This window comes from Acomys minous, assembly GCF_964271855.1.
Source record: "Acomys minous genome assembly, chromosome: 20".
Taxonomy (NCBI): domain Eukaryota; kingdom Metazoa; phylum Chordata; class Mammalia; order Rodentia; family Muridae; genus Acomys; species Acomys minous.
The window spans coordinates 20,699,683-20,725,533 of NC_140502.1; the positions used below are offsets into that span (position 1 = coordinate 20,699,683).

The following is a 25,851-nucleotide window of genomic DNA, read 5'->3' on the forward strand; positions in this document are numbered from 1 at the left end:
TCATTTTAAAGATTTGCTTTTCAGAGAGATCCAAGAGGACGGTGCTGATCATGAACTGTGGTTGATTGGCGGCATTGAGCTGAGGAACCGGACTCGGAGCTACCGAGCACCAGAGCTGCAATGCCCTGGGTGAGAGGGGTCCACACTGTGGGGAGCATGGGTCACCCTGCCCTCGGACCATCCAGCTGGTTCAGGGAGGCGTCCCTGGGTCCCATTGGAGGGTGCCCAGCCCCAAGAATCTGGATGCATGTCTGCCTGCCAGGTGCATCTGTACTCTGTGTCCCATATTGAACTGTGGGCTGCAGGGCAGCAGCGTCCAGGTCTACTAGCCCAGGGGAAGACTCCAAAGTGCGGAGCACAGGAGAATCTGACATTGGATCACCCAGCCAACCCACAGAGAGTTCAGGGGTCCAAGGAGGTACAGGGGCAGGTGCAGGAGTGGTCCCCAAATCTTAGCCGTACAGCAGGCACACAGCACTTTCTCTCTCTGTCTCAGCCAAGCAGTGGGCCAAAAAGGCACCAGTGTCTGTGGCTTATAGCCCAGAGGAGATGCCATAGTGTGGAACACAGGTGGATCTGACCTCAGGTCACCTGGCCAATTCCATTGGATAATTCCCAGATCCAAGCCTAGGTAGCCACACGCCGGTCACGAGCAGCACCCATGATCTGTGTTTCAGATGGAACTGTGACCTTCAAGGCACCAGTGACTTGGTCTTTTAGGCCAGAGGAGACCCCACAGTGTACAGCATAGGTGGATCTGATCTCAGGCCACTCTGCCAATCCACGGAAAGTTTCTGGATCTGAACCCAGGTCCCCCACCTGACCCACAGAAGGGCTCCCTGATCCCCGCAGGTGAGGGTCTCATCCTGTAGCCAATTACCTATGAACTGCTCTCAATGGCTAGTGAAGGACACCATAAACTACCAGTCAACATCAAAGAGAGCAGGTTGATTAAAGGCCAGTGTAAAAACACAAACAACACAAGCCAAAATGTTATGGCATCTCCAGAACCAGGCATCTCAAAGCAATCAGTCCTGGAAACTCAAACACAACTGAAACTCAAGAAACTGACCTCAAAGCCTACATAATGAAGATGATAATGGAGGGAAAACGAGTAAAATCTGCACAGAAATACAGGAATATACAGCCAAACAGACTGAGGACCTTAGAGAGGCCATGACAGAGGCCTATAGAGAAGAAATGAAGAAATTACAGCAAGGAATTCAGGAAAATGCAAACAATAAGATGAAGGAAATCAATAAGATGGTTCAAGATCTGAAGATGAAAATGGGAAAAAATAATAAAAGCACAAGCTTAGGAAAGCCTGGAAAGTGAGAACTTACAGACGAAAACAGGAAATACAGAGGTAAGCATCTCCAACAGAATATAAAAGATAGAGGAGAGAATCTCAGATGTAGACCATCAAAGAAAACGTTAAATATAGAAAAAAAATCCTGGCACAAACCATCCAAGAAATCATGGACACCATGAAGAAATGAAACCTGAGGATAATAGGAGTTGAGGAAAGAGAAGACGCCCCACTCCAAGGCCCAGAAAATATTTTCAACACAATCATAGAAGAAAAATTCCCCCAATTTAAATAAAGGAGATCCATTGGGAGTCTTTGATATCCCTTTCTGTTTATAAAACATCTCTTTTAAAGTACAATTAGATCCTACAACTTCTTGTCCTGCAGGATTGTGTGGCAGACCGTAAAATGCTTTACACATTGAATTAAAAGTTTAATTTTTTATTAATTATTAATCAGTTAATATTTAATTTACCAAACATGTGAAATGAAACATATCCATCTGCCAAATTCCATTTCCCTGGGTACATTTTGGGTTACTCTGTGCTGGTGATGGCATTTGGTTACATAAAGTAGCACGTTTTCTTAAAATGTCTTTGTCTTCTTTTAAAGTGACAGAAACATCCCCCTTTAAACCTTTGCTATTAACGTGGTGTTTCTTCTGAAATTCTAAAGCTCCTAGCACAATTTCTACCAACATATGATCAATATTATCATTACCTTGTACTAGCGGTCCTGACAAACACATGTGGGATCTGATATGTATTATATATAATGGATGGTTTCTATTTGTGATCACTTGTAGGTGAATAAGCAGTAAAGGTAACTTTGAATCACGTTGAACAATTTTTAGCAATTTCTGTATGTAAAACAACTCTTTCTGCATATTAAAAGTTAGTACCTATGTTATGACATTCAGGAAAATCAGATAATACCAGATGAGTGGCAAACAACTCTGATTTTTTTTAACTGAAGCATATGGGCTTTGAATTGCTTTATGTATTTTTTCAGACTTATAATCAGTCATTCACAACTAATTTGTATCAGCATAAAATGTAAAGAGCTTTAGGAATTACACAAAATGAAGTTGCTTGCTTTCAGGATATTTGTTGTTAATGTCAAACTGTCGCTACAAGCTCTTTGTAAATCTTCACTGATTACCCATAACAAAATATCTAGGATTCCGGTAGGCTTTTTCCCCCCCTGAAAACTGAAAATTCTTCCTCTTATACTTAAATCACAATTTTTAATGTCTTTATTTTATTTTTTTAAAGTTTGTTTGTACGCTAAGAAGATACATTCAAAAATACTATCCTCCCTTTGCATAATGAGCCCAATAGGAAAAAAAAAAGTTGAGGGCAATATAACTCAAATATAGTTTCCCTGAGAAGATGCCCAAAGCCTCTGGATTTGGGGGAGCTTTTAACAATCAGCAGCATGGAGTACACCTGACAGCAGAACAAAGAGACATTGCCTGCAGCGTAAACAAGATGTGATCTCTTACTGAAGCTCTCACAGCACATACATGAGCCTGCTGGGGGATGTATTTTGATGCTAATTACTGCTTGCTGTGTGTGACACACCTTTTGTTTAATAAAAAGCCATTCCACCTGGGCAGGGCAAAGGAGACAGGTGGAGCTTAGAGAGAGGGGGATTCTTGGAAGAAGAAGGAGGACCGCCACTAGGAGAAAGGAGAGAGACCTAAAGTGAAGAGAGGAAGGCCGCCATGGCTTAGCTGGAGGAGAAGCACATGGCCCGCGGCATGGATGGAGAATCCGGCCCAGATGAACATGAACAAGTATATGGGATTATAGATGGGAGGTAGCTTGATAGAAGTGATTGGAAGCAGATGCCATGGGATTGAGGCGGGGACCCCATGCCTGCCCCACTATGGGAGGTAGTCTAGAGGATTGATACCTGCCATGCCCTGGGTTAACGAAGGCTATTTTAAAATATAACAAGCGTCTGTGTCTTGATTGATTGCTAGCAAGGCCTACAGATAATACAGATGATTTTTAAAAAACAATATGAGCCTCTAACGAGTGTGGACCATCTGGTGTCTGTGAAAGTATGAGGCGTGACTGAAGCCTTTCCCACACAGCTGACACGTGTATGGTTACTGTCTTGTGTGGACCCTCCTGTGAGCGCTAAGTGCTGTGCTCCAGCCGAAGCCCTTCCCACACTGCTCACACTTGAACGGTTTCTCCCTGGTGTGACTTATCTGATGGACTTGGACATAGGACCTCCGGCTGAAGGCTTTCCCACACGTGTCACAACTGTAGGGCTTCTCCCCCGTGTGCACCTTCAGGTGGGCATGGAGGTTTGAGGCCTGCCTGAACTGCTTCTTGCACACCGTGCATTGGAACGGCCTCTCGCCAGTGTGGATGTTCTGATGAACCTGCAGACTTGAGGCACTGCTGAACCCTTTCCCACACTCCTTGCATTTATAGGGTTTCTCTCCCGTGTGGACACTCCGGTGACTCTGAAGGCTGACTCTCCAAGTGAAACGCTTCCCACACACATCACATCTGTATGGTTTTTCTCCAACGTGAATTCTTTGGTGAGCTTGAAAAGTCGACCGCTCACTGAAGCCCTTCCCACACACACTGCAGCGAAATGGGTTCTCCGCTGCGTGGACCCGCTGGTGCCTATGGAAGGTGGAGCCCGAACTGAAACCCTTCCCGCACTCCTCACATTTATATGGCTTCTCTCCTGTGTGGACCCACTGATGGCTGTGGAAGTTGTAATTGGAGGTGAAGCACTTCCCACACTCTTTGCACTCGTATGGCTTCTCCTTAGTGTGGACTCGTTGGTGGGTGCGAAGGCTCCAGCCACACCTGAAACTTTTGCCACAGTCTCCGCATGCATACGGCTTCTCTCCTGTGTGAGTTCTCTCGTGCATCTTGAGGTGTCCGCTCCGTGCGAAGCCCTTCCCACACACCTCACACTTGTAAGGCTTCTCTCCGGTGTGCACTCGGCGGTGGATGTTGAGATCTGCCCTGCGGCGGTAGCCCTTACCACAGCTGTCACACCTGTAGGGCTTCTCACCTGTATGGGTGGGCAGGTGAGCATACAGGTGTGAGCTCTGGTTAAAGCCTTTCCCACACACAGGGGACCAGTATTGTTTCTTTCCTGGATGAGCACTTTGTTGAATGGGGACACTGGAGCTATGCCCGGTGTCCTCATGTGTACTAGGCACAGGGGACTCCTTTCCTAAGAGGACCTGCTGATGGAGTTCCAGACTGGGGCTGTCAATGAAGGTGTCTTGGCCCTGGCTGAGCTGGGAGGCCTTCCATTCTGTGTAAACATGATGCTGGGTGAGAGGTGACTCAGGAAAGATTATTTTCCCACAGTCCCTGCTGCTGTGGGCTTTGTCTATTTTATGCAGTTTATTGTTATCGCGGTGGGAAATGCAACTCAGAATGTCAACTCCTGGAGCCAACAGTTGGGGCTTGTTTTTCACCAGAGTCTGTGCACAGTGTTGCGGAAGGTTTTGTCTCTCGGTAAGATGTCTTTTACTCCATGAACACTGAGCTCTTCCAGACATTACTTCCTGGTTTTCGATAATCCTGGAATGGGGGCTTTTGAGACTCTCAAGACAGCTGCCATCTTCTAAGGCCCAGAGACGCTCTTGTCCAGCCCTCTGGAACTGCTCCAGGAAGTGAGGACCCTTTCCTTGAGTGTTTATTTCAGCTTCTGGAGTTCTGGACAGTCTGATGACATCATGGCTTGTCATTTGCCAGCATGGAGGCCGCCCCAGGGAAAGGCACCTTAATCCTTCTGCATGAAGAGTCTCCATCTTGTTTGGACTCTGGCCTCCTAAAGGGATAGAGAAAGGGAAAGGTGGTATCAGCAAGGACGGGGACATCGAAGCTCCGAGTCCTCAGTCCTCTGTGAGACATGAACTAGATAATAGAATAAAAGATGAACCTGCCAGATTGAGGAATAAAGAGGTACAAGAAATAGAATGAACCCTGAAAAGCAAGCCATATTTGACGATGAAGGGAAGTCTGTTGTGAGCCCAGAAGCAAAGGCTCAAGGTTGGACTCGGTCCCTGCTGAGTACCTGCCTTGCTGTGCCTGTATGCAGCTGTGCAGACGGATAACGGGAAGGAAGCACCTCTCAGCATCTAGGCATTTTCACCTGAGGTACACATGGGTGTGACTCCTCCCTGAGACTGGAGGGAGCAGAGAAAACTGGTCCTAACCCGTCTGCAGTGGATATGACGACCAAGCCAGTTCACTTGACATGAAGCAAAGGTGAGAGGGTGTAATGGGAAGGCGCAGGGAGGTTTGTTTAGAGGGTTAGGGTTTTGAGGAAGCTTTTGAGGGAAAGTGATGAGCTATACAGGAATTGTACAAACAGCAAGGGCCCAGAAGCTGTCGTCAGCCTGAGGAAGTCACTGTGTTAGGGATCACACACATGTAGGAGGACACGGGAATACCTTCAGCATACACGCTCGCTTGGACACTACAAGAGAGCTAACGTGCTTAGATGGCCAGACCTTCAACAAGCCTGCCGACTAGGGAAGGGGGCTTCTCTGGGAAGACATCAGCACACATGGGCAGCAGCGAGTGGGTTTCCTTCAGGCACCTGCTCTCCAACCTAAGCTCACCAGGCTCACAACGGAGCAGGGGAAGGGCTCAAAGTCCAAGATAGATCTCAGCTGCCATCCTACAACAACAGATGCTCTGAAGGAACATCAAAGCCTGCATCGCTACCTGACAGATCTCCCAAAGACACCAGCAAACGACAGAGGAACAAATTATAACACGGGAAACAATGAAGGTGAACCAAGCAACTTCTGACCCTGAAAATGGAAACCAACGAAGCAGAAGACCCAGTGATCCTGGGACGCAGCCTGGTGGTGGCTTGCATGACACACTGGGAATGCTTAATTTCAGTGGGAAAATGTACTGGAGGAATGGAGTGTGGGAGGGACAGGGATGGTCTTGGGAGGCACAGGGAAGGCTTCTGGGGATGGACGTTGCTGCAGCTGCACAAAAGACAAGGGCTTCATGGAGATGTTGCTCACAGCGTGCAAACACCTGGGATTTTAGTGTTATGTCACCACAACCAAACAGAAATCCATGGTAACAGGTCTGGTAGTGCTCAGACACCATCAAGGGCAAGGGCAGGATGTGGAGAGTGAGCGGGAGACACATCTAAAGCTACGCTGAGAGAAAGTCCTATGAGGATTCCTGATCAGGCAAATAGAGAGAGGGAGGGACAGAGAGAGAGAGAGAAAGAGAGAGAGAGAGAGAGAGAGAGAGAAAAGAAGAAGAAAAAGAAGAAGAAAAGAGAAGAGAGGAGAGAAGAGAGAGAGGAGAGAGAAGAGAGAGAGGAGAGAAAGAGAGAGAGAGGAGAGACAGACAGACACAGAGAGAGAGAGAGAGAAAAGAAGAAGAAGAAGAAAGAGAAGAGAGGAGAGAGAGAGAGGGGAGAGAAGAGAGAGAGGAGAGAAAGAGAGAGAGAGAGAGGAGAGACAGACAGACAGACAGACAGACAGACAGATAGAATGGCATTCCACAAGGGAAGTGCATTCTGTCCAGAGAGAACAAGGGGCATCAGCAGGGACAGAAAAATACAGGAAGATAAAACTGCATGTTGGCAGAACTGTAAGGTGAGTCCGAACAAAGATACGGCACCTGTGAGCACAGTCAACCAAACTGGGTATCCTAGTGCTTGGGGAGCTGAGGGAGGAAAGCAGTGCAGTGTAACCAAGACACCACATGTGAACTTCTGACATCGCCAAGGGGCACAGGGCGCCATCCTCACCCACTGACAGAAGGTTCCTGAAGGTCTCCAGCATCACATCATGGTACAGCTTCCTCTGGGCAGCATCCAGCAGCCCCAGCTCCTCCTCACTGAAGACCACGGCCACGTCCCTGAACGTCACTGCCTCCTGTGACAGGAAACACGGGCCACCTCAGTTTCATACCCCATGTCACCAGGACCCGAGCAACTGTTTACACAGCACCTTAGGGTTTCTATTGCTCCAACGATGTATTCTGATGCTAATTACTGCTGGCTGTCTGTGTGACCCAACCTTTTGTTTAAATAAAAAGCCATCTCACCTGGGCAGGGCAAAGGAGATAGGTGGGGCTAGGAAGGAGAGGAATTCTGGGAAGGAAAAAGGACCTCCACGAGGAGAACAGAGAGAGACCTGAAGTGAAGAGAGGAAGGCCGCCATGGGTTAGCTGGAGGAGAAGCACATGGCCCGTGGCGTGGATGGAGAATCCAGCCCAGATGAAGAACATGAGCAAATATGTGGGATTATAGATGGGAGGGGGCTCGATGGAAGAGAAACTGTTTGGTGGTGGGGAGGAGGGAGAGAAAAGAAAAATGAAACCCTAACTAAGACACAGGCCTCCTGATGTACTTCCTCAAGTACTGGCCACCAGTTTGTGTTTGATATTTTTTGAGTCAGGGTCTCTCAGTGGCCTGGAACTTTTCCAGGAGGCTAGGATGGCTGCCAGTGAGCACCAGGGATCTGTCTGTCTCCACAGAAACAAAGGGGACCCTGATTCAGCAAGGGGGAGGAAGAAAGCCCGACTCCCAAACGCTGACCTCTGACACCTACATGCATGCCTTGGAGTGCTCACAAACAACCTCCTCACACCATGATAATAATAAGCGATTATTAAATTGAATTATTAAAAGGAAATCATAAACCATTTGAGCTTGAAGAACTCATACTTACTTGTAAAATATAATTAGGACAACTATGAAAAATGATGTCACTTTTAAGATGTAAGTGAACTTAAACTTTTTTTTTTTTTTTTAATGTTTGTGTATGCTCTGTGTCCGTATGCACATGTGTGTCCAGGTGCCCTGGGAGGCCTCAAAAAGGATGCTAGATCCCTCAGAGTTAGAGGCAACTGTAAGCTATCAGGAGTGGGTGATGGGAACCAAACTGAGCCAGTGTTCCTAACTACCGAGCCCTCTCTGCAGCTCACTTTCTCTATCTCAAAATCCATTTACCCTTTTTCATTTTCATGTCTGCAATGTACTTTGAGCACATGTCCCTCACTAACCTCTCTCATCCCTTCTCCTACCAAACATGTCTTCTCAGCAACACCCCCTCACACTGTCACACAGGTCAGTGTGGCTCAGCTGCACAGCGCTTGCCCAGCATGCAGGGTCCTGTTTTCTGTCCCTAGCACTGGGGAGAGTGGGGGAAGCCACCGACTTACCTGTGACTTGGTCATTGCTCTCTTCTTCTCTTTGACACAAGGCAGGGCTCTGGGAAGCAAGCTGGGGGGAGGAAGGGCTTCATGAGAGCATCGCTAGGACAGTCAGTCCACATGGCTGCCTCAGCCTTCCCATCAGCCCCAAGCGCTGGCATCCCAAGTCTGTGCGCACAGACCTGGCTTTTCTACCCACTTCCTGTTAACCGGGGGTGTCAGCCTGCAGGTTACCAAATCCTTGTCTCATTTCACCCACTACAAAGGGTTAGGAAAGCCCATACTCCCTTTCCAGGAATTTTCGGGGGAGTGGGATGCTCTTTACCATCAAAAGCTGCCTGTGGTGATGGGCCTCACAGAAAAACAAATTTTAAGATGCCCTGAGCTCTCTGAAGAATGCTGTGTCATGGCTGACCACCACTCTCAGAAGGGTCTGTTCATTGTGACAGGTACCTTACATAAAATTGTCTGTACCTAGGCGTGGAATTCCACCCCCCTTGCTCTAAAAGGTTGAAACAGTAGTAAACGTTGCTCATCTGCAAGAGCCTCCTCCACAAGAGTCTCTTTTTCCTTCTGACTGAAGATAATGAACAAGAAAAACCTAAACCCTGTCTAAGGACAGGGCAGTCTGGCACTACGATATGACTAAGTGGATAAAGGTGACTGCCTCTGGACACCACAGGTTGGAAGCAGAGACCTGACAAGTAGTCTTCTGACTTCCTCTTTATACAAGCCTTGCCAGCCCCCTAAGTAAATAAATAAATGCAAAAACAAACCAAAACAAAAAATCACATTTAAAAACCAGCGCTGCACACCACTTAAGCCTTCAGGGCACCGGCCTCCGTCCCCACAGCTCCTCCCCAGGCTCCGTGGGAAGCCAGACTCTCCCGGGGGCTCCACAAGCAGCTGAGATGGTCCAGGAATCCCGGGCAGCGCCGCCTCAGGCAGAGCCCAGCAGAGAGGACCCGGCCGCCGCCCCCGCCGCCCCGCTTCTCCCCGGGCCGCAGACTCGGTCCCCGAGGGGAGACACCGGGAGCACGAGCGCACACCAAGGGTTGTGGGACGATCCAGGTTCCCACTTCATGGGAACCACTGCCCGGAAGCCATGCTAGGGATTGGAGAGAGGGGGGCGGTGACAGCGATGGAAGTGACCTTGCCACGGCTTGTGACGGAACTACATTACCCAGAATGCCTCCGGAAGCGCCTTGCTCTGGAACTCTTTGGGGTTTACATTCCACAGAATGCTAAAGTGGTTTATAGATTTCAAGCTGTTTTCACTAGAATGCTGTCATTGGGAATAGCTGTTTGGGAGCTCGTTCTCCTGGGTTGCTTTGCGGTTCGTTCATTTTTGAAATGCCATGAAAGGCCGTGAATACTTTGTTGTTGTTTTTGTTTTGGGATTCCCGGAGATTTTCTCTGTGTAGCCCTGGCTGTCCTAGAACTCCTCTGTAGACCAGGCTGGCCACAGATTCCAAGATTTGCCAGCCTCTGCCTTCTTAAAGCTGTTTTTAAAGGCCTGTGGTTTGATAATACATTTTCAGTCTCTACTTTGTGGCTTGGGTCGAGTAATTTCTATCATGGCGTATGCTAGTTCAATCATTTTCATCACCAATATATTTTTGAGCACACTTAATTAGTTTTAATGGGGGGGAGGGCATTGTAATTCTTAGCTCTGTCATTTCCATCAAAAGACCTCCCAGCCACAGCTACAGGGAATAATTCCGTTCCTAAAAGTACATCTTTGAATTACAACCTGCCTAATGCCAGTAAAAATTAAAAAAAAAACAATGACTGCTTGTACCAGTAATGTGCTTTATTTTATAATATGCAGAGAATTGCTCATCGTACTGCATACATATGCATGGGGATTATCAGTCTTATTTAGTGCAGGTGTCCCCATAATTGCCATTATTCCCTACAAATGTGTAATTACAGAATAGCTTTTTCAGACCTTAAAGCAGTAATATCAATGGTATGGTGTACATACTGTAGTTTTCCAATTTCTGCAAAGTGAAACACATCCATCTGCCATATTCCATTTCTTTTAGAACCCCTAAGGCAACTTCCAGTGGGCAATGGAATTTGGTTATACAGAGACCAAACAGAGCTTCTTTTTTTTTTTCCCCTTTAAACATTTACAGTTAACATGATCTTTTTCATATATTTTGAGTCTTCTAACACAACTGAGTAATTGGTCAATTTCCTCATATCCTTGTGTCAATGGACCTGCAAACCTGTATGAGACCAAATATGATATATATATATATATATATATATATATATATATATATATATATGATAATTTCTACTTCTGATGGCCTGTTGCTATTGCATAAATAAAGTTAATTCAGAGTTACCAGGAATAAGTGTCTATATACAAAACAACTCTTTCCGCATATTGAGAATATGTAATTATATTAAGAGATTAGGGAGAGACGAAATATACCATAAGGATTTCATACACCTCTGACTTCCGAACTGAAGAATATGGGCTTTGCAACACCTTGCTTAGTTTATGTGACTTATAACTTGCCATTCCCAACTGATTTGCATCAGTATGGAATGTAAGTGCTTGAGGAATTGGTGTTCCCTTCATAATATGTAGAAGAAGCCAATCGGTTCCTTTTTCTTTTTCTTTTTCTTTTTCTTTTTTTTTTTTTTTTTTTTTTTTTTTTGGTATTTTGAGACAGGGTCTCTCTGTGTAGCCTTGGCTGTCCTGGACTCGCTTTGTAGACCAGGCTGGCCTCGAAATCACAGCGATCCACCTGCCTCTCCATCCCGAGTGCTGGGATTAAAGATGTGCGCCACCACCGCCCGGCTAATCAGTTCCTTTTGAAAACTGTAAACGCTTGCTTTTAGGATATTGTTTATTAATCTCTCCCAAATAGTTACAACAAGGCCTTTGCCAATCTTCATTGATTAACCACAATGACATATACTTAGCATTAGTAAGAGACACCACAATTTCGACTTGCTCTGTTCCTGGTTGATGTCGTCTTAATCCGCCTTTTATAATTAATTCAGAAAACTTTTCCATGTAAGTCTTCAATTTCTTGCTTTCTTTATCTGCTGAGAAATCCATTCCATAATACTATCTTGTATTTGCATAATGAGCACAGAAGTTTGAGTTGAAGGCAAAAATAACCAAAATACTACTAAATTTAGGATCAATTTGATCCACGTATGCATCTTGATCTAAAATGCATCATGCGGTGTGTTTTTCTACCACTGTGAACGCTTTTTCTGCTTTAGCTGTTAACCATCTTTGATTGTTTACATCTGAATCTCCTTTTAATGTTTGAAACAAATTAATTAACTAATAAGTGGCAAGTCTAATTGAAGGCATCAGCCAGTAATTATTTCCCATTAATTTTTTTTTTTTATGATTAAGAGTTTGCAACTGGTCTCTATGGACCTGTACCTTTTGTGGGCAAAATTTTGGTTGACTTATTTTATGACTCGAAAAGATAATAGAATCTCCTCTTTGTATTTTTCTGAAGCAATCAGTAACCCCAAACTTGGGAAAGTTCTTTGTGTTCCCTTAAACATTTTCTCTTAAGTAACTGTGTCTGAATCTGCCGACAAAATATCATCCACTGTAATGATACATAATAGATTGAGAAAATTGCCTATGAGTTATTTCTGGTCCAGAAGTATGTTGTGCTAAACACTGACATAAAGTTGGACTACTTAACATTCCCTTGGGAAGCACTTTCCAGTGCTATCTTCTTACTGGGCCACTGGGTACTGAGAAAGTAAACTGTTGGCTCTGTTTCTTTTCTTTCTTTTTTTTTTTTTTTTCTTTTTTTTTTTCTAAGATCTATTTGTTTTATGTGAGGACTGTATCTGCACATACACCTACATGCCAGAAGAGGGCATCAGATCTCAGTATAGATAATTGTAAGCTACCATGTGGTTGCTGGGAATTGAACTCAGGACCTCTGGAAGAGCTGCCAGTGCTCTTACCCTCTGAGCCATCTCTCCAGCCCCCTTGGCTCTGTTTAACAATTAAACTTTATTATACAACCCAACTATCTTACAAAAGAGAGGAAAAAAAGGTTAAAGGGAAACAAGAGTGAACCTTCCGGTATCCGTTCCACGGGCCGGGTCCCTAGGTGTCTCTGGCCTGCGCGCTGGTCAGGCTTCTTCGCTGACCCTCTTCCCAATCCACGTGCACTCAAGCCTGGTATGGACCTGCTACTCCTCTCTGTCCTCCCCGCCTGCCTGTCTCTCACCTGCAAGGGGCTGTCTCCCTCTCCCATTGAGGGTCGATTAGAAACACAGTAGTCCAGGTAGAGTCCCTTGGTCCCCTTCCTAAATTCCAGGCCCAGGATGGCTCCACCCTGTCTATCACTAAATATATAACTTAATTTCTGGGCAGCTGACATCTTGAAGCAATCTACATGGTATGATTTGCCTGGTCCTCTTTAGGTTGCCTTCATCAGAGGTGTGTGGTTTTCAGCAGAGATTCTGCACATGTTTTGTTCAGTTTATACACAAGTATCCCACATTTGTGTGTGTGTGTCTGTGTGCGTGCGTTTGTGTGCTAAATTCAGTACTAGTTTTCTAACTTCCGTTTCCAAACCACTCTTTGGTTCCTGCAGGGAATGTACATTAGGACTATATTTACATCGATTCTGCCTTGCTTATTCTTTATCCGACTTAGTCTCAGAAAAGCACACTGCACTAAACGTTATCCTATGAGTCATCTTCTAGGGAGGTAACTGTCATTACCCGGGAATTTCTTGAAGATTGTATATTCTCATTGGCTAGCTTTTCATCATCTAAATGTCAGAAGTGCTGTCTGGGGATTTATTTCATTTTAGGACTCAGGAATATAAGGAATATGCTAGGACTAAATTACCATCTATGAGGTCAGACTTTTAATTCTCCAGGGTCCTGTTGGACGTGTCAGGTTCAGAGACAGCCTGGCCTCATGGCACACGCGTTAGGCCAGCACTGGAGAGTGGAGATGGCTAAGGCAGGAGGACCACTGTGAGTGCAGAATAGGTTGTTGCGACGCCAGTGTAACCCCATTTCTGTCAAGGAAACTCCATTTTCAAGGGAATGTGGACCCTGACTGACTCCATTCTGTTAGAAGTCGAGCGCACTCTATGAAACGCTTTGGTTTTCACTAAGGCAGCTTAAGCCTGAGTTTCTGTTTCCCAAGAAAAGGAACTTTATTCTCAAAGAAAACCACAAGATGGCCTCAGCAGCTGTTCCCTAGCAACTGCCCCTAGCAACTGCCTATCAGAGAATGTCTGGAAAGGCCTTAAGACCAGATGACCCCAAATCCAGACAAGGGACCATGTGTACATTGTGACCGGTTGCGGCCAATTAGAAGAAAGCAAGACCCCGCCCCCCATTATGTAAGTGAAACTCTAACCAATGATTAACACTCCCCAGTGGAATTTCCCCAGCCTACTGTAACCGCGATGAAAACCTTGCCTTGTCTGAAGCCCCGTATTCTCCTTCCGTAGCCGCTGCTTTGGTGACAGGGAAGAGTCTCTGCTTAAGCCTGAATGAACTTGCATCTCAAGTGGCTCCTGAGGGGTCTTTGGCGATCTGGGCTGTATAGTGCGGACCCGAAAAGCTCCGCGGAGGACAAGGGAAAGGGCTGCGTGGCACAAACACACTCCGCAGAGCTGCTAGATTCCCATGCACACTCCACTAGACTAGAGTGCTTCATGGGTTTCCTCACGCACTATTGGAAATGTAGCTCAGCCTTTCCAGGATGTGGGGCTTACTGAGAGCTGATGTGGAGGCTTCTGGGAAGTGTGGTCCAGGTACTCTGAGCTTTGTGCTTGCTTCAGCAGAGGCAGGCAAACCCGGAGCATTCTGGGAAGTGTAGTTCAAGTTCTCTGAGACTTGCTGTGCTTTTTCTGTGCTGGCTGAAGAGAGACTTTCCGGAATCCCAGGTGGTTTCAGTTAGCATCCACTCCCCTGTTCTCCCGCGAGTGTCCTCCTTTCCGCACCTTCCGCGACTGATCCCTGGACCTGGAGGTTTGCGGGGTCGGTGGCGGGCGGCCGCAGGGGAGTCGGCTCCAGACTGGCGAGGCGGAAGCTCAGGGCCGCCAGTGAGCCTCCCTCCATCCCGTAGAGATCATTGCACTGACAGGGTCTCAGTGTGTGGCTTGGTCATCCTCCTGCCTCAGCCTTGGGTGTGCTGCGATGACAGGTGTGAGCCATCACGCCTTGCTTCACTGCTGTCGTCTGGAGCTGGGGTGCGGAGGGCCATGCTGATAGGGTCATTTGGGAAATTGGTGTAGCTAGTGTCGCCTGACCTGGCCCCGAAGGTTCTAGGACTCAATTCAGGGAACCGGGATGGGTGGAGATTTGTCACAAGCCTGAAATGTAGAAGGGTGGATGGAGACGTTGTGGCTTTCCACGAGGTCAAAATCTAGTAAGCGATGAGAAAGTCACAAGGTATGTCAGTTCATAGGCTGCAGCTTGCCAAGGAATCTCGATTTCGCTTGGTAGTTGGTCATTCATCCCGGGCTCTTTTATTCCGAGCTTAATAACTAATGATAAATCTCAGACCACGGGTCACTTGGCTCTCTCTCCCTCTCTCTCTCTCTCTCTCTCTCTCTCTCTCTCTCTCTCTCTCTCTCTCTCTCTCACACACACACACACACACACACACACACACACACACACACGGGCTTTCGCAGGCAGAGAACTGATACAGGTGCAGAGAAGAGCACAGCAGAGGGCTAGATATGCATCTTCAGGAGAAGACACAGATGACATGCAGGGCAGGGGGCAGGGGGCAGGGCAAAGGGCGGGGCAGGGGGCGGGGCGGGGCAGGGCAAGGAGGCAGGTTGGGGGTGTGGCAGGGGCAGGGCAGGGGCGGGTAGGGAGCAGGGCAGGGGCGGGGCAGGGGGCAGGGCAGGGCCGGATTTAAGAGCTAGTGTGAACTGAGCTGGTCTTCACAGGCGGGATTAGCTGGACTGGAGCTGGGAAGAATGACAGGAATCCTTCACTGAACAAGGCTCCTGACAAGTGACCAGGGTACAGGGTAGTGTGCCTGCCACATTGGGGTCCCTTGGTGCAGGAGTTACATGCACTTCTGGTCAGGTTGATGAGCTTATGTTTGGTGTTTTCAGTGTAATTTGGTCTCTCAATCTCCCTCCCTCCCCCCTTTTTCCCTCCCTCCCCTTTCTTCCTCCTTCTTTTTCTTTCTTTCTCTCCAACCTCCATCTTTTTTGAGATAGGCTCTCTGTGTGTATCCCTTGCTGTTGTGGAACTCACTCCGTAGACCAGGTTGGGCTTTGAACTCACAGAGAACTGCCTGCTTCATCTTTATGAAGCACAGGCAGACGCTCACGGTTTTCTGTTTTTGTTTGTTTGATTGTTTCTTCTTCCCTCCTTGCACCTTCCTAAGACCCAGCCATTCCCCAGGAGGACAATGACCAAGGTCAAGGTGAGTTGGGTTGCCTGTTCTTTGAGAATTTGGATATGGCTGTTGAGAGGGACACATGTGACACAGCCTGGTGGGCATGTGGAGGTCAGAGGACAACTTGTGGCTCTCTCCTGTTGGGTGATGGTCTGATGTGTTTTGATGCTAATTACTGTTTGCTGTCTCTGCGACCCACCTTTTGGTTAAGAAAAAGCCTTGGCAGGGCAAAGGAGATAGGTGGGGCTAGGAGAGAGAGGAATGCTGGGAAGAAGAAGAAAGACCACCTTGAGGAAGAAAAAGAGAAAGACCAGGAGAGACACCTGAAGGGAGAGGAGGATAAGGCCGCCGTGGGTTAGATGGAGGAGAAGGACATGTCCGGCATGCAAGGCCGTGCCATGTGGCTGTGTGACTTGGTGGGTGCAGGACGCTTCAGACACAGAGGTGTCTTCCTGGTTTGCTTGAGTGGATCCTCATCTGGGATGACCATGGTTTATCTGGGGATGCTGAGTGACCCTCAGGTGTCCAGAGGTGACCAGTTTCCAGATGGAAAAGGTAATGTAGCCTCAGTTGGCCATGGTGCTTCTAAAGCATGCTCACTTCACCCCCAGACACCATGTGGAGGCAGTTCTGTCACGCCACCTTGGACAATTGTAATGGTGCTTATTGTATAGAAGCTAGAGATAATCATGAACACCCCAAGGTGCACCACACCCTACAACTGAGAAGTAACTGAAATGTAAAAAGAGCAATAGTAAAAAATGGGTTAGCAGTGTAGAAACAAGGACTGTGGGTTCTTAGCTCAGGAGTTGCTTTCTACCCATCTTTCCCACTTTCCTCAGAACTATCGGTCTTGCAGAAGACCAAAGTTAAAGTTGAGTGTTTCCTGTCACAGGAGGCAGTGACATTCAGGGACGTGGCCGTGGTCTTCAGTGAGGAGGAGCTGGGGCTGCTGGATGCTGCCCAGAGGGAGCTGTACCATGACGTGATGCTGGAGACCTTCAGGAACCTTCTGTCAGTGGGTGAGAGCAGACATGTGTTGAAGCTAGTGGTTTCTAGTTTTCTAGTCACCATGTGATACAGTGTGGAACCCATCCTAGTTTGATAAATGAGGTGAAAATTAAAGCATGGTAGTGTGTTTTCGTCTTCCTCAAATGATAATCTCAATCTCCCCACCTGGTGGCGCATGCTGAGTCATGCTTACAGATGCTGAAGTATGTTGAGGCAGCTGGAGAGATGGCTCATCAGTTAATGCTTTCATTGCTCTTGTAGAGGACCAGAGTTTCATTCCCGGCACCCACGTCAGGTTGCTCACAAATACCTGTTAACTCCAGATCCCGGGCTGGAGAGATGGCTCGGAGGTTAAGAGCACTGCCTGCTCTTCCAAAGGTCCTGAGTTCGATTCCCAGCAAACACATGGTGGCTCGCAACCATTACAATGAGATCTAGTGCCCCCTTCTGGTGTGCAGGCACACATGACGGCAGAATACTGTATAATTAAATTTAAAACGAACAAACAGACTCCAACTCCAGGGTATCTGCCACCCTCTGCTGTTCTCTGTGGGCACTTGCACTCACACACACACACACACACACACACACACACACACTGACATAAACACATTAAAAATATCAAAATAAATACTGTCGTGCCCTTAGGAACGACGCAGAGACACAGGATCCTTCCCAAATGCGCTTTATTGGGAGCGCCCTTTGTAAACTGGCGCGAAAGACAAAAGACCGCCCGGGGGCCCGTGTTTAAATACCGTCTTTGTGTGGCATATCGACACCTCATGGGTTGCGGCTAGATGCTTCATTAGCAAATAGGAATGTATTGGTTAGTAACCGCCATCCACGATAGCCCATTAGCATATCCCCGTTCGGGAGGGGCATATTGGACTAGCTCTGGTTCTAGCGCATGCGCAGGAGCAACTATTTATGCACAGTGAATTCTTGGTCGTCACCATTATCGGGTGCGGCAGCGCCTTACAAAATACTTTTAAAATGAAATGAAATGGGCTTGAAGCCATGAAGTGGTCAGCAGCCCTAATGGCACCTGGAGCCAATACTGATGGCCCAAAGCTCAGTCCCAGGGGTCCACATGGTGGATGGAGAGAAGTGAGAAAAATGTAATAAGACAGAAAAGAAATTCCATATGTGGTCTGTCTAGGACATTGCCAAGAACAGTATGAGGGAATAGGGAGAGAAGATAATGAAAATTGGTGTCCGTCGAAAAATTTATCCTAAAGTCTGTCAGTGTGTGTATATATCCCAGGTCTTTTCAAACAATCTGTTTTTTCTTCCGACTTGTATTATGAGTTTGGAGGAGGCATAGGTTTGACACGCTGAAGAACAAACAGTGGGATGCTATTTTTAGGACGTGCTCATCTGGGGCGTGTTCGTTGGCAGGGCATCAGAGCGTGACTCCGGAGGTTTTGCTCCAGCTCAAAAGAGAAGATGTGTTCTGGATGTTGACCCTGGCGAGCTGGAGCCGTGAATCTACAGGTGAGAACAATGTGACTCCGATATCCTGCTCCTTAACCTAAGCATGCCTTTGGGGCTGGTGTGTCAGTCGAGGATTCGTACCACTGTCGAGACTCCATCCCGCCCTCAGTGTCAGTCTCCATTTGCTCTGTGACTCCCTCAAAGCTGAGTGACAACATGCTATTCCTCCACATCCGGATGGTTCCTTGTGGATGTGTATACATGGGCATGCATGTGCATATATGCACACACATGTGTGAGGAGGTCATAGATCACAATTGTCTTCCTCAGTCACTTTATACATTTATTTTTTAAAACCTTGTGTTCATTTTGTGTGTGGTGAGCGCACATACTGCAGTGTCACTCGTTTATGATGCTCTGTAGAACTCTAAGTGGGTCTCGTAACATAAATTTGGGAGCCTGTGGCCTTGGCATGTCAGTGAAAAGACAGGGTCCTCATGCTAAGAGGAAGGTTCAGTGAACGAAGCCTTAGGCTGTGGTCTTCACTGTACGACTGCAACGTCAGCCAACTGTTGGCTTTGTTTCTTAACAATTAAACTTTATTATATAACCCAACTAGCTTACACAAGAAGGAAAAAAGGTTAAAGGGAAAGAAGAGTGAACCTTCCGGTATCCGTTCCCTTGGTGTCTCTGGCCTGTGCGCTGATCCAGCCTGTTCGCTGATCCTCTTCTTGATCCATGTGTGCTCAAAGTCTGACCCTGCTGCTCCTCTCTCTGTCTCCTCCGCTTGCCTGTCTGTCATGTGCAAGGGGTGGTCTTCATCTTCCATTGAGGGTCGATTAGAAACACAATAGTCCAGGTGGAGTCCCCAGGCCCGGGAGGGCTCCACCCAGTCTATCTCAAGGTCAATCTCAGGGAGTATCCATGGTGTGTCCAAGGGCAAAGCCCGCCAAGATTGCTTTCACCTGTGACAAAGTTTACAGTTCTTCCCACAGCCAACACGGCGTTCACACGCCCCACCTCTCTCTGAATTCTCTATATGCTTTTAGGAGACAGGAATCTACAGGAGACGGGCCCTCTTCAGGAAGGAGGGTTGAGGTACCTGCCACACGAGGAGCTTCTCTGCTCGCAAATCTGGCAACAAGTTACAAGGGAGTTAACCAAGGCTTGGGATTGCACGGTAAACACTGGAGCAACTGGCTCTCCGTTAAAACAGGATGACGTGAGTTGTGAAGAAGAGGAGCTCAGTAAAGTTTCCAGTCAGAATTCAGTTCCTCAGGTTGACCACAGGGAATTCCCCGAAGAAGACGCATGTGACAAAGATTTCAGTTGCACCCACCGTCTCCATGTTATTACAGGAGAGAAGCCCTACAAGTGTGAAAAATGTCACAACACCTGTCAGTTCCCAAGTCTTCAGTCCCATCAGAGAATACACGATATACACGGATTGAACAAGGCAGACAGTCTGTTCAAAAATTTCAGTCAAAGGCCACTATTTCAGTATCATCAGAGTGTCCCCACTGGAGAAAACCCCAAAGGATATGAGGATACTGGGAAAAGCTCCTGTGGCCAGACAGTTTTGTTAGGTCACAGAGGAGAGGAACCCTATAAATGTGAGGAGTGTGGAGAGAGCTTCAGCCACAGCTCACATCTCCAGGTCCATCAGAGAGTCCACGCTGGAGAGAAGCCTTATAACTGTGAAGAGACTGGGAAGGACTTTGCTGGGTTTTCACGACCACACCTGCATCATCAAATCCACAAAGGGGAGAAGCCATACAAGGGTGATGCATGTGGCAAGGGCTTTAGTGACAGTTCACACGTTAACATTCATTGGAGAGCCCACACAGGAGAACAACCCAGTAAGTGTGAGGAATATGGGGAAAGCTTCTGTCAGACCCCAAATCTTCTGGATCATCAGAGGGGCCACACTGGGGAGAAGCCTTATCAATGTGATACTTGTGGGAAGAGCTTCAGCCGTAGCTCTGATTTTAACACTCACATTAGGGTCCACACGGGTGAAAAACCCTATAAGTGTGAGGAGTGTGGGAAAGATTTTAGCCAGGCATCAAATCTTCTGTCCCATCAGAGAGGCCACACTGGAGAGAAACCCTACAAATGTAAAATATGTGGGAAGAGTTTCCGCCGGAGTTCAAGTCTTACTGTTCATTGTAGAATCCACACAGGAGAAAAACCCTACAAGTGTGAGGAGTGTGGGAAAGCCTTCATACAGGCCTCAAATCTTTTGGCCCATCAGAGAGTCCACACCGGAGAGAAACCCTACAAATGTAACATATGTGGGAAGAGCTTCCACCGAAGTTCAAATCTTAATGTCCATTGGAGAATCCATACAGGAGAAAAGCCCTATAAGTGTGAGGAGTGTGGAAAAGCCTTCATCCAGGCCACAAACCTTCTGGCCCATCAGAGGAGCCACACCGGAGAGAAACCCTACAAATGTAACACATGTGGGAAGAGCTTCCGCCGGAGTTCAAATCTTAATGTCCACTGTAGAATCCACACAAGAGAGAATCCATACATATGTGATACATGTGGTAAGGGCTTTAGCTACAGTTCGCACTTTAAAATTCATTGTAGAGTCCACACAGGAGAAAAGCCCTATAAGTGTGAGGAGTGTGGAAAAGGCTTCAGCGTAGCCTCACACCTTAAAGCTCATCAGATAAGCCACACCGGAGAGAAACCCTACAAATGTGTGGAGTGTGGGAAAGGCTTCTGTCGGGCCTCAAACCTTCTGGATCATCAGAGGGGCCACACTGGAAAGAAGCCTTATCAATGTGATACCTGTGGGAAGAGCTTCAGCCGTAGCTCTGATTTTAACACTCACATCAGAGTCCACACGGGTGAAAAACCCTATAAGTGTGAGGAGTGTGGGAAAGCCTTCAGCCAGGTCTCAAATCTTCTGTCCCATCAGAGAGGCCACACCGGAGAGAAACCCTACAAATGTAAAATATGTGGGAAGAGCTTCCGCCGGAGTTCAAATCTTAATGCTCATTGTAGAATCCATACAAGAGAGAAACCATACAAAGGTGATACATGTGGCAAGGACTTTAGTGACAGTTCACACCTTAACACTCACTCTAGAGTGCACACAGGAGAAAAACCCTACAAGTGTGAGGAGTGTGACAGGATCATCGGTGTAGACTCACACCTTCAGACTCATCAGATAAGCCATAGCGGAGAGAACCCAAACAAATGTGGGGAGTGTGGGAAAGGCTTCTGTCGGGCCTCGAATCTTCCGGATCATCAAAGGGACCATACTGGGGAGAAGCCTTATTGATGTGATGCTTGTGGGAAGAGCTTCAGCCGTAGCTCTGATTTTTAACACTCACATTAAGGTCCGCACGGGTGAAAAACCCTGTAAGTGTGCTGAATGTGGGAAAGGCTTTTTCCAAGCCTGAAATGGTTATGCCAGTTTCTAGTACCCCAGGAGGCAAAACCGATGCAATAGCCCAAAGGATCTTTAATACCACTTGGCTGCGACCATCACTAGCGCAGTGTTATCCGGGAGCGACCCCGCCTTCTGGGTTGCGGGCTTTATTATTATAGGTCCTCTTCCCTCCCGGCTAATCGGTAAAGATACATAAGAGTGTCTAGTGTCCTAAGGTGATGGGCTTCAAAACAGGTGCCAAGGGCACCAAGGCTCCAACTTTCTTTTGATCTTCTTTGTTTACCTTCTTGCTGAGGGGAGGGCCCAGTTCGGATTTCAGCTGATTGTCCTGTCCTATGCTAATTGGCTGTTGCCAAGGGAAGCGAATGGATAGTGAGGTGGGGCAAGGCCCTTTGTTCTGTCGTCCTTCTTTCCTGTGGGCAGAAAGGCATGTGGTCATGAGACTCGGGCTAGGGGAACTTTCCCACAGCTGTGCTTAAGTCTCCCTGCAGCTGTGTCTTTACACACCTTGTCCCTGGGACCCTGAGATATGGATTTTAATTCTGTGGCTCGATTTGTTGGTCTCACGCTCCCTCCTCTGACAAGGAAATCAAAAGGGCCCAGTCATGGATCTTTCCTTAACGTCCATTAGATGGATGGACACCTGATCTTTGCTTGATATAAGGGGACACAAAGTTTGAACAGAACCAAGAGGTTATTTTCTTGTAGCTGTTCGTTCCTCGTGTCAGAGAGCTGCCCTTGACATAACGTTTTAGCTTATAAAGTACTGGGACAATGGGTGAAGTTGTTTTCTTTTGTAATTTCTTTCTGCTGACATTAGGGGCGCTGTTATTGGGGCCTAGAGAGGCTGAAAAGCTAGTCAAAGGCTAGGAAATGGGGCACTTATCAAAAGCATCTGTTTAGTTGATCCAGTTGAAGAGACAGGGAGTAGTCATATCTATGGGGCTGGTTTACACCAGCTTCTAGCAGGTCAGTAGTTCTGGATGGAATCTGTGAGCCAGGTAAATAATCTGCTGATACAAATACAGACTAGGTACAGAAGTTAAAATTGTGTCTATAAGACAGGAGCAGGTTTATTCATGCCTATGAGACCCAATAAATATATGAACTTTTGTTTAGAATGCTTGATATACAGATTGGACAGACATGTTTTCAGCGTGATGAGAAGCACTCTTGTGTCTCTACTTCGAGAACAACCAAAGGGAATTTAAATTTTTGGGTTTGTGATCAGTAAGTACTCAGTGCTCCGTCATCTCATCAGAACTCTATTGATTTCATTTTATGTACTTTAAGTTTTTTTTTTATAGCTCTATAGTTTGTACTTAGATATCTTAAATTTTCTTTTAAGGTCTTTTTAACCTTTGTAACTTGCACTTACTAAACTTTAAACACCTCCTTAGACCCTCAAATATTTTATTTAAAGTTTGTATTTATCAACATTTAAACACTTTTTTTTAGACCTTTAAATACTTTAGATCTTAGTAACTTTTATATTACATTATATATATATATATATCTTACATAAAGTCTAAAATATAAAAGATTAGATTATAAAGACCATATATATATACATATATATATATGAAATCTAGTTATGTATCTGTCAGTCGAATACTGAGTACAGTCATACAAATGAAGGATCAATAGTTACACTGAAAACTGTTTTCCGTTTAACATGAAACCTGTGAGCAAGGCGAGCCTGTTTGCCTTTTTAAGTAAGAGAAGAGAACTAGTACCTAGTAGTTTTAACTAGCCAGTGAATTGACTAATGTACGAACAGTGGAACTAATTGTCCTCTAGCTGCCAAGCTACCATTAGCTCAGCCATCAATGAAATCAGAGACCTGAGCGGGATAAATTGTAACCTAGACGAAATTATGTATTAAAATGACAGAGATGAGTAGCCATATCCTGGTACCTAGACAGTTGGCCCAGTTGTCTCCTGTGTAACGTGGCACTGCGGGCAGAGACTGGCCATCAGGCACAGAAGATGAGAGGCTGTTTCTGTGGAAGGAGAACACGAAAGGGATTGACCCCCACCTCATTTTCAGCAACATGAGACAGTGACTCTGCGGGTGTCCAGTTTGTTCACAGTTTCCATTGAGCTTTTGTAGAGGTAGAGGGTGAGGCATTGGGAGCAGCTTTGCTCGGGTCAGCATGCCACAAGTCAGTGTTGAAGTCATCTGCCATGTCAAAATCTTCTCAGAGACTTCGAGGAATTACCGCTAGGGTGTTAAGATTCCCTGTCGTAACTTGTCTAAATGTATTTAATGCCATATTCAGCAGATCTTTGACGAGCTTGAGGGCCAGCATATCTGAGCTTAATCCTTGTCTGTCTTACTTATCTGGTCCGAACTACATCTTATAAATATAAAGCAGAATGTTGTGATCTACAATCTGCAGATAAGTTTCAGAGGACCTTATCTGTCTGACTTTAGTATATCTGAATTGTTTCTAGCTATATGTTGACAAATTAATTCAGGAAACACCCATGACTAACTAGAAACCATAAGTTTTAATTATTTTAATCAGTTTGTGATAGTAGTTTTTAAAAGGACTGGAACTGCCCATAGCATTTTTAAGACTTACATATATACAACACCTCAAAAAGAATTGATACATTGTATGCTGTGATCAAAATATAACCTTTCTTTACTGACAGATGACCATCAATTCTTGTCTCTCAATTACCTTTAACAATGTGTAATAATTTGGTTATTTACCTTTAATTGTGAAATAAACATAGGAGGCCAAATAAATTCCGTCCTGGCAATCACTCATTACCATAATCACAGTCAAAGATATTTTTAAGAGTACAATCAGTCATGAGGCAATCGATAATCTGCACATCTCAATTATTTTTAACTGTCCATAATAGAATGACAACCATTAAATTGGATCTCCTTTACTTCAGCATCAAGATCTCTAAATATAGGTGCTGGAAAAATTTTTGGCTCCCATATGGCATATTATTATAGAACACAACAGTTTTCTTAAAAGAAAATTTATCAGTGTTGTTACCTACTTAACTCAATTTACAGAAGTTTTCTTTAAGTCACAAGTAATCTGCATTGACTATAAGTGACATAAATAACACATATGTGTCTTTTTATGTTTTTTAGTATTTATATTTTCGGTGTTATTATTCCTTGAGTCTCAGGCTAGCATGAGCCCTGTATTGCTTGTGAAAGACCCCCGAAGGGAGACCCTCACTCAAGCCGCGGGATGGCGTGCACCCAAAGACACACAAACGACCGTCTTGCTGTAAACACATGAGGCAGTTTATTGGCGGAGCTCCGGGTTGACACGTATCTCACGCAGGAGAGAGAGGGGTTGACCCAGAGGCCCAGGGGCTTGGGGTTTATATGGGCAAAGGTCGAGGGGAACAGGAACTTTTGGCGCGGCCACACACGATTGGTTGTTTCGAACATCAGCAAATTGTGTAAGCAGATCTGAGGTAAGGTCAGACTTAATCTCACGGGAACAGTCCTTGGTTCCTGTTTCTCTCGGAACTCGAGGGCGGATGTTTGTCTGAGCTAACGAAATGTCTGGTTAAACTCAAACCAGGAACATTGTGTGCAGGCCTCAAGGGGGAATTAGGCAAACACCATAAGATGGGATGAGGTGTCTTGGCTCATTACTCACTCGATCATGTCTGGTACCTGTTTCTCTCAGGAATTTGTCCTTGTGTATCCTCCCTATCTTTTATGGCCAGCCGGTCCCTGGAACACTCAAAAGGCCTTTGTCTCCTAGCTCTGTATTCTTTGTGACCTATCATCTGGGGCCTTGGGCTAGCATACCTGCTGACCTGCACTCTTAATGAGTCAGAGAGCTGAGAGCTCTGCTGTTCTGGTTGTTTTAATGCTAATTAAAAATTTTCTCTTTCACTTGTAACTCTCTCATCAATGATTTACTTGTTGATGTTACCCGTTTTAGATCTCGAATGTGCAAAGCATTTAATTAAAACATCTGTTGTCTTCTGTTAATAATCTATTATTTATTGTTAAAGCCGACATAGGTATGGTATACATTCAAGGGAGTAACACAGTTGAAAAACAGTATAAAGCAGCTACCCGAGTTTTACGACTTACTTTTTTTTTTTTAGCTCTAAA

General features: G+C 46.1%; 3 protein-coding genes across 24 annotated transcripts in view; 1 reads left to right on the top strand and 2 right to left on the bottom strand.

The window, feature by feature from the left end:
- Window positions 1-9,623, bottom strand: part of LOC311591567 (uncharacterized protein) — a 180,413-nt gene extending 170,790 nt beyond the window's left edge. The window contains exon 1 of the mRNA XM_084771301.1: window positions 9,312-9,623. The gene's annotated coding sequence lies outside the window, so the exon portion shown is untranslated. The remainder of the gene's footprint in view (window positions 1-9,311) is intronic.
- Window positions 1-25,851, top strand: part of LOC311591569 (uncharacterized protein) — a 234,599-nt gene that overhangs the window by 135,668 nt on the left and 73,080 nt on the right. For 4 of the 22 annotated variants that reach the window (XM_084771309.1, XM_084771314.1, XM_084771345.1 and 1 more), the window contains 3 exons: window positions 16,788-16,914; window positions 18,302-18,397; window positions 19,387-21,775. The exons of 4 other annotated variants lie outside the window; for them this stretch is intronic. In XM_084771309.1, the coding sequence (XP_084627435.1) occupies window positions 16,788-16,914; window positions 18,302-18,397; window positions 19,387-21,629 (2,466 nt within the window). In that variant the 3' untranslated portion in view covers window positions 21,630-21,775. 14 more of the 22 variants (XM_084771307.1, XM_084771343.1, XM_084771317.1 and 11 more) reach the window with 11 other exon arrangements.
- Window positions 1,735-8,566, bottom strand: LOC311591586 (uncharacterized protein). Its single transcript, XM_084771391.1, has 3 exons — window positions 8,506-8,566; window positions 7,088-7,214; window positions 1,735-5,128 (listed from the first exon to the last, which is right to left on the bottom strand). Exons 1-3 carry the CDS (start codon window positions 8,518-8,520, stop codon window positions 3,426-3,428), a joined length of 1,845 nt encoding a protein of 614 aa, XP_084627517.1. The 5' UTR covers window positions 8,521-8,566; the 3' UTR covers window positions 1,735-3,425.